This window comes from Vulpes vulpes, chromosome 8 (genome assembly GCF_048418805.1).
Source record: "Vulpes vulpes isolate BD-2025 chromosome 8, VulVul3, whole genome shotgun sequence".
Classification (NCBI taxonomy): Eukaryota; Metazoa; Chordata; class Mammalia; order Carnivora; family Canidae; genus Vulpes; species Vulpes vulpes.
In genome coordinates this window covers 26,173,565-26,188,458 of record NC_132787.1, presented here as the reverse complement: position 1 = coordinate 26,188,458, position 14,894 = coordinate 26,173,565, and the positions used below count along the sequence as shown (strand labels likewise).

General features: G+C 37.2%; 1 protein-coding gene across 3 annotated transcripts in view; it reads left to right on the top strand.

Moving 5' to 3' along the window:
- Positions 1–14,894, top strand: part of PDE3A (phosphodiesterase 3A) — a 322,412-nt gene that overhangs the window by 267,670 nt on the left and 39,848 nt on the right. For all 3 annotated transcript variants that reach the window (XM_072765864.1, XM_072765865.1, XM_025995539.2), the window contains exons 6-9: positions 4,881–5,100; positions 8,621–8,706; positions 12,064–12,218; positions 13,593–13,730. In XM_072765864.1, coding sequence (XP_072621965.1) covers positions 4,881–5,100; positions 8,621–8,706; positions 12,064–12,218; positions 13,593–13,730 — 599 coding nt within the window. The remainder of the gene's footprint in view (positions 1–4,880; positions 5,101–8,620; positions 8,707–12,063; positions 12,219–13,592; positions 13,731–14,894) is intronic.

Genomic DNA, 14,894 nt, shown 5'->3' with positions numbered 1-14,894 from the left:
TAGTGTCCTTAGGCAGGTAGGGCCTGCTGTTGTGGTCTATTTTTTGGTAGAGGCAAATGTTTAAGCTCTGAGGATGGGAATGAGGGGATGTGCCACTGACTGAGAACTGCTGGCTTGGTTCCCTACCCAAGTGAGGCTGTAGTATGGGCTCCATAGTGCCTTGATTCTCTGATCAAGCTTACTAGATAGGTGGCCAGGACTGGTACTATATTCAGTAATAGCAGGGTTATGAATTAGCTTCCCTGCCCTGGCAGGGACCCAAGACCTGTACAATTTGTTGTTTGGGGACCTGAATCAGGCTAGAGTGTGCATTGAATTCTCTGGTTCTGTGAGGCCATTCAGTTTTGTTCTGACGATGAGGAAACCCATAGGCTGTGCTCTGTGTTCAAGTGCCACTATATACAAGGCTATTGATGGATTCTGCAGCTACCCAGATACTCTAGTTAGGTTCCCTGCTCAGATAGGCTATAGGTTGTATTCAGTAATGAGGAGGGCTCCAAACTAGATTCCCTGCCTGGGCATGGCAAGAGAAGCAGCTCTAAAGCCAACAAAGCTCGTGGTTTGTTGTCTTAACTCAAGCTGTCCTGCACCCCAAGTTCCCTGACCAAATGGGACCACTGCCTTTGTTCTGAAAGCTGAAAGGTGTGCCTGCCCATCTTTCAGCTCCAGTGCTGCTAGACCAGCAGCACTGGACAGCTAGACAGCTTCCAGGAGTTGGTCAGTTGGTGCTAAAAGATACTCTACTGTGGGTGGGGCTATGCCTCAGCTCCTTGCCTGGACCAGAGAGGGAGGGGTCACTTCAGCTACTTTGAGTTTCCCAAACATCCTTTCAGGTTGAAAGGGGCTGGGAGCTACCCTAAGCCTTAGGTGTGAATGAATCCCCCTGCCTGTGCATAGCATGGGGACACTCCACACCCAGTACTGGCTTTGTTCTGGGGGTGCTCCACACTGTCCTCCGACCTCTTGGCTCAAGTGCCATTGGACCTCACTGCTTCTGGGAATTGTCACCAATCCTCTTAGTTATATGGGGCATGAGAGACACACACACACACACACACAGAGGCAGAGACTCAGGCAGAGAGAGAAGCAGGCTCCATGCAGGGACCCTGATGTGGGACTGATCCTGGGTCTCCAGGATCACGCCCTGGGCCAAAGGTGGTGCTAAACTGCTGAGCCACCCGGGCTGCCCTCCACAGTGGGTGAGGCTATGATTTACCCCCTTACCTGGGTCTGGGCATCCTTGGCTTTAAGGCTAACAGAACTCCTTTCATAAGAACCTAAAGCAGGCAGATCTGTACCTACCAAGCTCACTGATGAGTGTGTGACCTCAGCTTAGTTCTACAGATGAGCAAAACTGCTGGTTGAGATTACTATTTAGACATTGCAGGTATGAACCTGGTCTGCCAAGATCATATCCTGGTTGTTGCAAACCCCTACCTCTTTATCCAGCCTAGTCAGATTCCCAGTAGTTAAGCCTCACAGATCCCCCTGCAGTCCCCATGGTGCTGGTCAGAAGAGGGCCTCCTACAAAGCAACCCACAGTTCTGGGGTTGGGGCTGGGTGTGGTGCTCGCTATCCTCTTGGCTTCTCTTTTCCTGCTAGAGAAACCAGAGGCTTGGGGGAAACTTCTCCATACAGGGTCATGCTGGCTAGGGGTGTCACAATGTTGTCAACTTGTAGTCTCTTCTTTTACTCCCCGTGTTCCAGGACTATCTCAGTGGTGTCTTGTTCTTGAGTAGTTGTTGGTTGTTCTTGTGAGGGCGAGCTAAGTCAGGCACATCCTATGTTGCCATCTTGGTGACTGTGAGCAAATATCCCTCTTTTCGTGGCTGTTGCCAAGACTCTTGCTTGTTAGAAGTGCTGTAGACTAACAGCACTACAGAAGCAAAGTGCTTTTTCTCTCTTACAAGGTTTATCTTAAATTTCATCCCAGGCAGTGTGTTTGGAGTCTTAAGGTCTGCTATTTGTTTAAATTTAGTTAATCCGTGTGTCCCAACAACTCTAATCATTAAAAAAAAAAAAAAAAACAACTCTAATCATTGAGGGGATTTTTAAATTTGTATTTAGGAGTGAATTGCATTTTTCTGAGAATATCAGCTGGCAGCTATGAAGAATTAGCAACAACAACAACAAAAATCATTCCTCTCATAAATTGCCTTTAGAAAATATGTTGTGTTAAGACAGAAATGGGCACTGTTCCCATAGACCTTAATCTATAAAAAAGTGGTAGAAAACTTTCAAAAATTCACAATTAGCTATCAAAATAATTAAAGCATTGCCTAAAGCAATGACTATCAGAAGTCTCTATTTCTTTCAAAATAAACAACAATTAAAATCTTGCGTTGGTCTATCAGCCCTCTCCAGCCTTGACCAGCTGCTTTTCTGGCCACCTTCCCTGCTCCTCTCTTTCCCCTTTGCTAACCTGCACCCACATTGACCTCCGGACTGACCTTCTGAAACCCCCAGGTAGGTTTTTCTTTCTGGAACATACTTCCCCCAAATACTTGTCTAAATGTCTTCCTTATTTCATCACACTTCTGTTGAAATTTTACTCGTAGAGCATTTCTGTTCTCTGTTTTATATTCTTGGCATTATTTTTCTTTGTATCACTTATGACTACCTGAGTTTCTTTTCTTTTTGTCCTTCCTTCTCCTTCTTTTCTCTTCCTTTTCCTCCTCTTCCACCTCTTTTTTAAGTCTCTGACTCCTCGAAAAGGGTAGAAGCTCCATGACAGCAGAGAATTTGTTGTCATTGTTTCTCACTATGGCATCCTTAGTCTCTGGAAGAAGGCATGCAATATTTGTTGAACAAACAGGTCATTACTCTGTGCAGATACTTTTATACGTCACACCCCCAACCAGCTCCTTAATGCTTACACTGCTTTTCTAAGATTATCTGAAGACTCATTTGGCCATAATCTAACAAATAGTCCAAATTAAACTATCCCTTTCCGTCCTTTTCATGTCGGAGCATATGATGGTATGGTGTATAAATGTGAAATAATATGTGTGAATACAATAATGCTACACAGTAGTGGAGAAATGAGAAAGGATTTAGAGCTTCGTGGAAATTTTATTTTCTTCATTTTATAAAATTATGATGAAATCTAATATAAAATATTAGAAATAATATTAAGGATTAAATTTATTCTGAAGCTTCCAAATAAAATATTTATTCAAAAAATTATCATTGTTAGTACTTCATAGGTCACCTGTAACCCACCTCATTACACATGATGATAGATTCATTGGAGGAACTCTGAGTTAAGATTAGTGGGATTTTGTTTTGTTTTTTGGTTTTTTTTTTTGGTTTAGGAAATTACGTACAGAGCAGGTTTGTCAATATTTTTGAAAAAATAGCTAAATCTTTTCAATAGAAAGAGAAATCAAAATAAATACCTTTAGTTGTGTCATTGGAAAGTGTAGTGCAAATTCTGCCTACCAGATCATGGATTTTTCTTCCCCCTTGGACAGCCTCTGATAGATATATGGGCTAACACCACACTTCACTGAAAACAGCTGGGCTCCCTCCATATTCTCCTACTTCTTAGCACTATGACCCTGGGAAGGTTATTTTACCTCTCTAAGTCTGAGTGGTTTCATTAGCCTATGATGGCAAGGGATTGATCTTTTGATCAGGAGTCAATAATACAAATAATGAGAAAAGGAATAGGAGGGGCTGCCAGCCACCACACCTATCAAAGTAAGAGCAGGATTTCTCATCTGGTACAACAAACCAAAAAAAAAAAAAAAATGTGACAGCAATAAATGTAAAAATTACAAAAGCCCTTCAGCAGGCTTAATATTCCTTTCAGTGGACCAGAAAATCTTTGGATGTAACAAATAAAACTTCTGAGAGAACGGACATTGGAAACAAACTAAGCCAGCTGCCAGTTCCCCACACATATTATCCAGTGATGTGAGAGCTGATGATCATACATTTCCCCCAAGTAGTAAGAAATAGAAAACAACTAATCATTTCACTTAATCTGCCTTGCAGTAGGTTGTTCAGCCACAAAGTACTGAAAAAACAGTAAGCAGATGGCCAATCAGAAGATAGTTCTCTCTTTGGTTTTAAGTGTGGGCTGCCTTCTCTGTTTGGGAGGGTAGAACTTGAAAATATCTCTTCCCTGTACTCAAGTATCAGCACTTTGAAATCCTAGCCAGGTTGCTGTAAAATTTTCACAATCAAGAGTAAACACAATTTGGCACAGATACCACCAGCACTTTTAAAATTTAGGCATTAGGCCTATTGTTTAATCTGAAATGGATCGTACTACATTTTTAAATGTTTTCTTCAGAAATTACTCTAATAATTAGAGTCCTGTTCCACACAAATAAGATAGTTTCACCAAAAATGTTGATGTTTAATAAAGTTAATTGCCTCTCAAAAAAATCTGTCTTCTTTATTTATTCGTTTTAAGCATCGGATACCTGCCAGACTCTGCTCCAGATAAGTTAATGTTTAAAACAATAGCAGATCCTGTTACTGCTAAAAATTTCACAAGCCAGGAGAAGGCAAACACATGAGGAAACTTTAATTATTATCATTATGTCAAAATGACAAGAAGAAACAAAAATGGGAGGAGAAAATAATATCCTTCTGTCCTGAAGTTACTCCAGGACACCAAGGCTTTAACAGCATTTGCCAACATTGCCACTGATTTTTTTTTATGATGATTCATTCTTCGCCTTTCATGCCATGGAGACACCCCACTTGTATACCTTGTCTCCAGATGGTGGCAGAGAGGGCCAGCTCCATGGCCTGAGTGCTCCTATCGCCCGAGCGATAGGGGGTCCAAGGTGAGGTTTAGGAGTTACAGTTTTTAATTTCAAAAACAAAAATTGATTTAGTGATTTAATAACTCTTTTTCTTTCTAGGTGCCCTAGCTAAAATTTCACCACTTTCATCGCCCTGTTCCTCACCTCCCCAAGGGACTCCTGCCAGCAGCCCAGTCAGCAAAATTTCTGCAGTGCGGTTTCCAGAATCTGCCAACACTACTGCCAAACAAAGCCTGGGTTCTCACAGGGCATTAACTTATACTCAGAGTGCCCCTGACCTATCTCCTCAGATCCTCCCTCCACCTGTTATATGTAGCAGGTAAGGATTTTAGATTGTTAACTGAGTTTCACTTGTCCAAAAACTAATATTAGTATTCCTCTTTGGAACACTCACTACCAGTCCACATAGCTCTGTGTAGGTTTGCCAAAGAAACTGACAGGAAAGTAAGTATAGCATAATGTGATTTGTGTTGAATAGAAATTATTTTTTCATGGTTTCCTGTTAATAGAAGGAAAGCTTAGAGTCCATACAGCTAATCTTTGGAGATGATATAAAATAAGTAGTTGTATATATCCTCTGCTTACTAGTGGAGAATGCATAAAGCACATAATTTAAAAAAAATCATATCAAGTAATTTAAATATATTATATTGGAATAATTTTTACTTGATCTTCAGGAAGGATTTTATATCAATTTTAAGGGTATTTTAAGTTTGCAATCCCTGTTTACGAATGTATAATAGGGGTCCCTGGCTGCTTCAGTCAGAAGAGCGTGTGACTCTGGATTTTGGGGTTCAGTGTTTAAAAGTTTAAAATAAACTAAATAAATAAAATAAAATGCTTAAATAACACGTGTCATATTACGGTTAGATTCAAATGGATGCCTGAATGCAATTAAGCAATTGGCTTGTACTGCTCTATCATTTTTAAATAGAAATAGGACATGAGTCTTTTTACAGTGGATAAGAAAAAAGGCCTCGCCTGGCAAGAGTAGTTATTTTGCCAATATTACCATGAAGAAGGAAATACCTCCTCTTACTGATTACCATATTGTTGTTCTCTAATAATAGCTTCATCAATTTTAATAATAGCTTCATCAATTCTAATAATAGCTTCAATCAATTCTTGAAGAATTGATTTTGAAGCATGATAGTATTCTTTTAACTAGAAGAGTTAAGTGTTTTTTAGCTAAATGTATTCATGAGAGTACTTTGAGCAAAATGCTGTTTCTTTTCTAAGGTTAATAAAGATAACCATTTGAGTAAATGAGTTATATACTGGTCGTCTAATATCACCTGTTGGTTCACAGACTTAGATTTGATCATTATAGTCAGTTTAAGCTTCACAGATTTCATTTTTAGATCATTTCGTCATAAACTAAATGAATGCTATTTCTTTTTCTAATCTTAATTTTACTTCTTTTCTCCTCACAAATATTTCTAAAGGGAAAATCACTTTTGTTAGTGAATTTGTCCAGTGCCAGAGTAAAAAGTTATTTTACCATCCCAAAGTTCTTCTTTTTCCCTCTCTATGAAAGCTTTTTTAATGAAATCATTTCTGGAATATTAAGCCCATCTTTCCCCTCATCACACACAAAAATCATATCTGCGATGAACACTTGTCGTAGGTTTCCTCGGTGATTCACAACACACATCACTTTACTAAAAGCTCTGAGAAGTCCTGCAAAAAGAAAACCTCTTGATTATTGTCTCGGGTGGCATTTTGTGAATTTATCTGACCACAGAACCAATTTCTTTAGGTTAACACAGACAGTAATTGCCCATGGAAGCTCGCGTGTGGTAGAATGTCCTTAGGAAACATGTTTTTGTGGTATGCATCCTGAGCCAAATTGAAGCTCAGTGGAGTCATTGACATCAAGGACATTTGCTTCCAGCATTTCTAGGGAGACTCTCCCACTGTGGGCTCCAAACTGTGGGAAATAAGTTGCCTAAAGAAAGCAGAGATGTTCCAAAAAGAACTACCACTCACATAGCTTTTCTCCTCACGGTCTATTTTTTGTAGTCTTAGCAGGAAGAATGTAATGGGATTTTTTATAAAAGAGGTTTTGGGAGAAAAACAAGAGAATTTCACTGCCTACTTGTTCAGTAATGTTTATAAATCCAGTAGTGTATCTTTTATTTGTTTGGGCTTTATAAATCTGTAATTCAAACCATGTTCTATTATTGCCTTCAAGGCAGCCACCCATGTAGGCACAGAGAGCTCCAGAAACACACGACTAATTATTGTGGTTTCCCCTGCTGAACTCGAAGGGTTTGGCGTTGAATCCCAGTCTTTTGGCTGCTGTAATGTCTATGCAACAAGCTGTTTTTTTGGCATACGAGGTAGTATATTTGAACTACTAATTTAAGTGTTCCTTTTAAGTATTATCTTGCAATGAAAATTCTTAAAACTAATAAACCCTCCATCTACCAAGTGTCACCCAAGAATGTAAGCCCATCATTTACATCTGCTTTCTTTTTCCTTTGGTCCTGTCATTTTCTTTTGATTCCCTAAATCAAAGTGATGGGATCTCAGAACTATTTTGCATGTGATGTTTCTCCACTTACATTTAAGCCTTGAGAATAAATTTACTTAGGATGAAAATATTCTATAACTGGAAAATGCTTATCATTACAACATATATATAAGCCACAATTCAGGAAAAAAGAAAGTGATGAGACGTTTATATATTAAATTATAAACCATTTCATTTCTTCTCTTTTTAGAGTGAGTAGTCTGTGGTTAAATAACAAACAAAAACCCTCTGAGACCGTTTGTAATATTAGGCAGAAGAAAAGAACCCAGAAGCAAAAGGCAGAATTAAAATCTAACCCTGGAGTTTTTGAACAAGATAAGTGAGAGAAGAAACTTGCCAGGCCATTTGTGGGGTTGCTTTTTAATTTATAAAGCATTCAAAACTGTTGAGAAAACAAAAGTATCCTACATCCTTCAGTGCCCTCTTTTAAAGAGCCAGCCAGGACTCTCCAGTACCTTCATTTTTCTAGATTGCTCAGAGTATCCCCTCTTGGCCTGTTTTTCTCATTCTATGCAATTTTCTATTCACTCTCCATCAAAACGTGCCTCTACTTTGTTCATTTCCTTTGGGTCTTAGCAGGCGACTGATCAGCCTTAAAAAAGGAATTAATTTTTATTTTGTGGCAAAAAAATAATATATTGCCATTCTCTTCTCACATATGCAATCCTAATGGGCTCTTTGGGCAAAAAAAAAAAAAAAAATGTCTTCACCCATAGAAATAAATCTAATAATGAGGTTTTTAGGCAAGTACAAAGGGAATGCATTGGGAAAGATTTTTTTTTAAGATTTTATTTATTTATTCATAAGAGACACACAGAGAGAGACAGGGACATAGAGAAGAAGGCTCCCTCCCGGGAACCTGAATCGGAACTGGATTCCCAGACCCAGGATCATGACCTGAGTGGAAGGCAGACACTCAACCACTGAGCCACCCAGGTGTCCCTAGGGAAGATATTTTTGACTAATATGCATCAGCACTTCCAAAATCACTTCTGTAAGCAGGTAGCAGATAATCCCATGATTCTCTAAATAATGTAACAAAATTTTGCCAGTAATTTCAAATGTGGTCTGGACTGTGGAAGAAGATGACAGTTGAGAGAGAAGCTTCTGACCCTTCATGTTGATCACGCTCTCACTAAAAAGAAAACAGTATATCAGCATCCATGAATAAAGCAAAATGAATTTTGCAAATAAGTGGGAGGTAGAAATGTTTATTATCTATCTTCATGTGTATATAGATGGTGTATGCCTGTGATTCTTTGAAAAGAGAGAATATACTTACAGCTGTTCCAATATTTCTCAGCTGTGGCAGACCATGTCCCCAAGGGAATCCTGCTGATGGGCCCCTGGAGGGAAGCAGTTCAGCCAGTCGGACACCAAGCAGAACAGGTAATTCTTTGTTTGTATTCTGTTCCTCAAAATGGAAATCACTTTACTTTTTCCCCCCTCTGATCAGAAAGGTAACGTGTTTCTGATTTTTTAGATGACAATTTTATAAAAAGACAGTGAAGAACAGCAAAATCATCCCTAATCCTACTACCTAAGAGTTAATCATGGGTACAGTTTTTATGCAAAACTGTCCAAAATGGTTTTAAATACCTAATTTTTAAAATGTATATATTTTATATACATTTTATCTAATGTATAAAACTATATAGAAATGTCATTTTATCTTGGACACTGAAGGGCCATCCATTTTAGGATGCTCTCTGGAGATATTCATTGCAGCCTGAGAAGTGACCCTGCTTAGATCACTGTAAGCATATAAAAATGCTTTTTCTTGAGGCGCTATTATGGAGACGTTAAGAACACAGGCATTGGAGCCTGGTTTTATCCTTACTTGGCTACCTATTATTTTGTAATCTCTGTGCCTCAGTTCCTGCATCTGTAAATGGGGTTAATAATAGTACCTACCAAACAGGATTGTTGTAAGAGTTACTTAACATGTATCAAAAACACAAATTTGGAAAGATATATTCACTTCTATGTTTACTGCAGCATAATTTACTTTAGACAAGATATGGAAGACACCTAATACATGATAGAATACTACTCAGCCATAAAAAAGAATGAAATCTTGCCAGCTGTGATAACATGGATAGACCTAGAGGGTATTATGCTAAGTGAAATAAGTCAGACAGAGGAATACTAATACCCTATGTGTTCATCGATATGTGGAGAGGAAAACAAACAAACAAACAAATTTGTGAAAAATGTATTTGTAGAAGGGAGGAGAGGAAGGGAATGGATGAAACAAGTGAAGGGAATTAAGAGGTACAGACTTTCAGTTATAAAATAAGTAAGTCATGGGGATGAAGGTAGAGCATAGGGAATGTAGTCAAGAATATTGTAATGACTTTGTATGTTAACTACACTTATAAGTATTGCATAATATACATAATTATTGAATCACTATGTTGTATGCCTGAAACTAATATAATATTGTATGTCAGCTATATTTCAATTTTTAAAAAATCACATAAAACCCTGATAGTGTCTGGGTCACTGTAAATACCTCACGTTTGCTGCCATTATTATAATAGTTAGTATTTTACTTTTGTTGATGCAACTGTAAGGACTTGATTTTGTTAGTGCTAAAAGTTCACAAGGTAGAAAAAGCCTAGCTTGTCTGAACTATCAACTTTAAGGTGATAAAGCTTTGTAAGAATGATTCCTAATTATCTACTTCAGCATTTATTAATATATACTTAATATTGATTATTTGCCTATGAGAATGGTTACTGTGGCAATGTACAAAGGTCAAGAGATATACACAAGGATAAATCAAAAGGACAATTTTGATACTATAGCGTTCTGAAGACTAATATTCCCTTCTTCATGTCCCTGATCTTCTATGACTCTACTGGGTTTGATAGAATATGGGAAGTATTTCCTTATCACCTTTGTGGTCTCACATAGAGCTGTGGCCTTTGAATGTTCTTCATTTTTTTCCACAAATTCTGGGATTGAAACTTGTCAATTACATTTTCATACTGTGTCTCATTCTTACATAGAACAAGTTGCATGAGGAAGATTGAAGAAAGAGGGATCTTTGGAAAAGTCCTACAAGATACACATGGTTACAATAGGCTACATAACAAAAGCCATTCATTCACTAGCAATGTAAGAAAATTAGACAGCAGATGTATGAGTACATACAACAGTCTGAGAATATCCAAAGCAAAAAAAAAAAAATATATATCCAAAGCAACTGAGAAAGGAGAACACAGTTAGGGGCAATACATTACCTGACTTCAAGACTCAAGCTACAATAATCAAGATAGTATGGTATAGGTTTGAGGATCAGCAGATAGATCAAATGGAATAGAATGGAAAGCCCCAAATTAGACCCACATCTGCACTGAATTTTCTTTCTTATTTTTTTTAAGATTTTATTTATTTATTCATGAGAGACCCAGAGAAAGAGAGAGAGGTGGAGACACAGGCAGAGGGAGAAGCAGGCTCCATGCAAGGAGCCTGACGTGGGATTCGATCCTGGGTCTCCAGAATCAGGCCCTGGGCTGAAGGAGGTGCTAAACAGCTGAGCCACCCAGGCTGCCCTACATTGAATTTTCAACAAAGATACCAGAGCATTCCAGTAGGGTTGGAAAAAATGAATTTCACCCCATATTTTACACCATATGAAACATTATTCTGAGATAGAGCATAGACCTAAATGTAGAAGCTAGAACAGTAAAGGCTTCTGGAAGAAAACAGAAGAAGATATGTTTGTGACTTAGGGGAAGGCAAAGATTGCTTAGGAATTTAGCAATAACCATAAAAGCAAAAAAAAATAAAAAATAAAAGATAAAAATAAAAAATAAATAACAACAACAAAAACCTAGACTTTATCAAAAGTAAAGAATGTAGGAACTAGGTAAAATTTCATGAGTTCAAATTCATGTGGTAAAATTTATCTGGTGTGTACCTTCAACAATTTGCTTATCCTTCCTGTGCCTCAGTTTCCTTTCTGCAAGTGAGGATATCAGTAATGCAGTGATGTGCATTACTTGTGCAGGTTTATATGGACTAGCACAAATGAAACACTTTTCATAGTATCCAGAACATGGTACTCATTCAGTAAACCATTCAGGCACTTATTTCAATGATAAGAACCTTCTTTTAAGGTCTTTGCCCCTAGAGGCACATTGGACAGACACTTGATAGTACCCGATTGGGCATCTAGTTAGCATAGTTTAGTGCTGAGTGAAATGGGAGATGGTGGAAGAGGCAGATAAGGAAGAAAACCACAGATTCATAGGGATCAGGATTGGATACATAAGATCTCCCAGGCTCTTAAGCACGTGCTATTGTGCCATGTCCTATAGACCACTTTGTGCATGGGTGTCAACTCCACTTCTCCTACCCATGTGCCCATTCTAGATTTAGTGTTTTAATTAGCTACTCGGTGGTTTTGTGTGTTGCGGGATGCATAAAGGAAAAAGAAACATAAAGTTACAGGATTTTTAAAAAAGTATAACTACTACAGAACTAAGCATTATGACTGAGGAATTATTCAATGTCATATGAATCACTGATCAACATAATTATGTCCACTTCATTGGATTAAAAAAAAAAGTCTACTTTTTCCCACTTTACAGTCTTACATTCTTGGTGTATAAGCTCATGAAAGCAGTATGTCCCTAAGCACAGTATTTGGCATATGCATTTTAGGAATATTCACTCTAATGGGACCCCGTCTTCCATTTGCAAGTTTCATAATAAGCTGTTCTCTTTCAATTGCAGATGACACTACTCAAGTTACCTCTGATTATGAAACCAATAACAACAGTGATAGCAGTGATATTGTACAGAATGAAGATGAGACAGAGTGCCTGAGAGAGCCTCTACGGAAAGCTTCCACTTGTGGAACATACACGCCTGAGACCATGATATTCCTGGTAGCGCCATATCACTTTCCTCATTTATTTACTTCAGAAATTCTTAACTTGACTTAAAAAAATCGATCCCTGAATCATTAGATATACAGATGTATCTCTTTTGGGTCACACATGCCTTATACCCATACCCATATGTACCAGTATAATTTTTCCTTATCCAGATTTTATTGATCTCTTCACAATTCTCCTATTTAATGATTAAAAGCACAAGTATTCATCACCACAAGTGATTACAGATATTTCTTAATCCTAGAATCTAAAAGTGTAAGTATGCATAGGAAAAGAATATTTCATCCAGTGAAGCAATATTTTATAAATATTAATCAATAAAAGTGAAATATGTTAGTTGTCATAGGGCTTCTGCTGGGGTTTTTTTCCTACCACCTCGTTCATTTAGAAAATGTGCCAATATTTATTTTCTTATTATATTAAACTAGGTTTATACTGACAGTATCCATTAAAATATCCTTTAATGAGAGCTTACTTTGTGTGTTTATAGAGATCCATTTAAAGAGAATAAAAGTGTATATTTGAATCAGGTTAATTTCAGGGAGGTAGCAAATAGAAAATAGTTGGCTGTCGTGTAATTATCAATTGCTGCTATTATCATTTTTCTCTTATCTGATTTACCACTTACCTTTTAAAGAGATTGCCAGATAAAGTAATTGGTAGGTTTCTAATCCTCATTATCTTTATTTATTTTATTTAATTTATTTTTTGGTAAATGTATTCTTAAGAATGTCCTCTTTGGAACCAATTATAAAATGTCTTTATGTTAATATGGCACATGTTTCTTTGGAAGCCATACATCACATGAGTTTCAAAATTAAAATCTATGAAAAATGTGGCAATTATCATCTCACAGGATTAATGCTGATTTTGAAGCAATAATATCAATTTGACTGAGTAGGGAGTGATTAACTCCTCCCCACTCATGGGTTTCTTTTGAGAGTCCAGTATAAGCCAGGAGCTCTCCCAGAAAACTTTACATAAACATATAAAGAGATAAATTTACATACGATTTCAGAATATCCTTAAGTCCTTGAACCTTTAAGAACCCCACAGTATGCGAAAGCAGTTATATTAACCTATGGAAGAAACATGTTTTTTTTTTTTTCTGTAGCATATATGAACCAACAATAGGTAGGCACTTAATAAGTTAAATTCATTATATGAAGCACCATTAGGACATTTTCGCCTTACTTTGGGATCAATGTCTTGTTCATCTTGATTTTTTTTTAAGATCTCTCATTTACCCTGAGGTTTTAAGTCATTTGTTTTTGTAAACTCAGCTGTTGAATTGGGCTTACCAAAGCACAAATTGCTTTGTAGAAAAACTGTATGTTCTTAAAATATTTTCATCTTCATTTCTAGGACAAGCCAATTCTTGCTCCTGAACCTCTTGTCATGGATAACTTGGACTCAATTATGGAGCAGTTAAATACTTGGAATTTTCCAATTTTTGATTTGGTGGAAAAAATAGGAAGAAAATGTGGCCGTATTCTAAGTCAGGTAAGAAATGCATTCATACATATGACGTTAAATGTAGAAAAAAAATTCCTTGGTTGGTTAAAGCTCTGTTCATGCTTGACACTGGTGGTGGATATTGGATGGAGAGAGGAAATTTTAGTACCCAACATTCTGTAGATTCCTTGGTGGTGGATTAACAAAAGGAATTGGAACTTCAAGTGAGTGGAATACCGTTATTACGCAATTAAAATATGTAGTTTTTAAGACAAAGTGGAAGAGAACAAGGATACACAAGCAAGATGGAGAAATACATCTGAAATTTATAGAATTCAGCAAAAGAAAAGTAGATACAGGCTTTCAAAAGAAGAAAGTTGCCTAATTATAAATAGTAATTTATTGTGTAAAATTTTTTCTGTTTTTTAAATTTTTTTTTTAGGGAGGGAGGGGCAGTGGATGAGGAAAAAACAATCTTAAGAAGGTTCCACACCCAATTCAGAGCCCAGTGTGGGGCTTGATCTCATGACCTGAGATCATGACCTGAGCCAAAAGAGCCAAACACTTAACCAACTGAGCCCTTAAAACTTCTGAATATTACAGTGCTTAGGTCTTATCAAGAGTAAGATATCGTGCAGAAATACATTTCCTTCCATTGCTGTAGAAACATATCTGTGTTTTAATATAGAAAACACCTTTAGTATCACAAGAAGTATAGAATATGATCTGTTGCTACTTAATAAGACTTTTTGTATTTTTTCCTTAAACTAGACTTACTTTCAATGCTTCCCACATTAAAAAAAAAAAATGTTTCCCTGAGGGAGAAAGAAAACACAGAAATTAAGAAGTTGAACATGTTTGTTCTTAATAAATAAAACTCTGAATTTGGTCTATTATCAAACACCTATCAGAATACATACTCAATTAAGGAGGATTATGTAATAATACTTGTCAGCTTATTTAAAAATGTTTCAGGGGTGTTTTCATAGATGGAATAAATATCACTGCAGAGATACTAAAGACCACCAAACTTACATAAGACTTAGGTGAGAATTCATGACCCAGATTAATTGGAGCAATAAACACCTCCCTGGAGAACACCAGAAGAGAAATCACGTATTGTACTTATTTCTACTCGGTGCATCAGGAGAGATAGGCTTTCTTCAGACATCTCAACAACTCGGAGTGTGGGGCTTCAGGGTGAGGATTCCT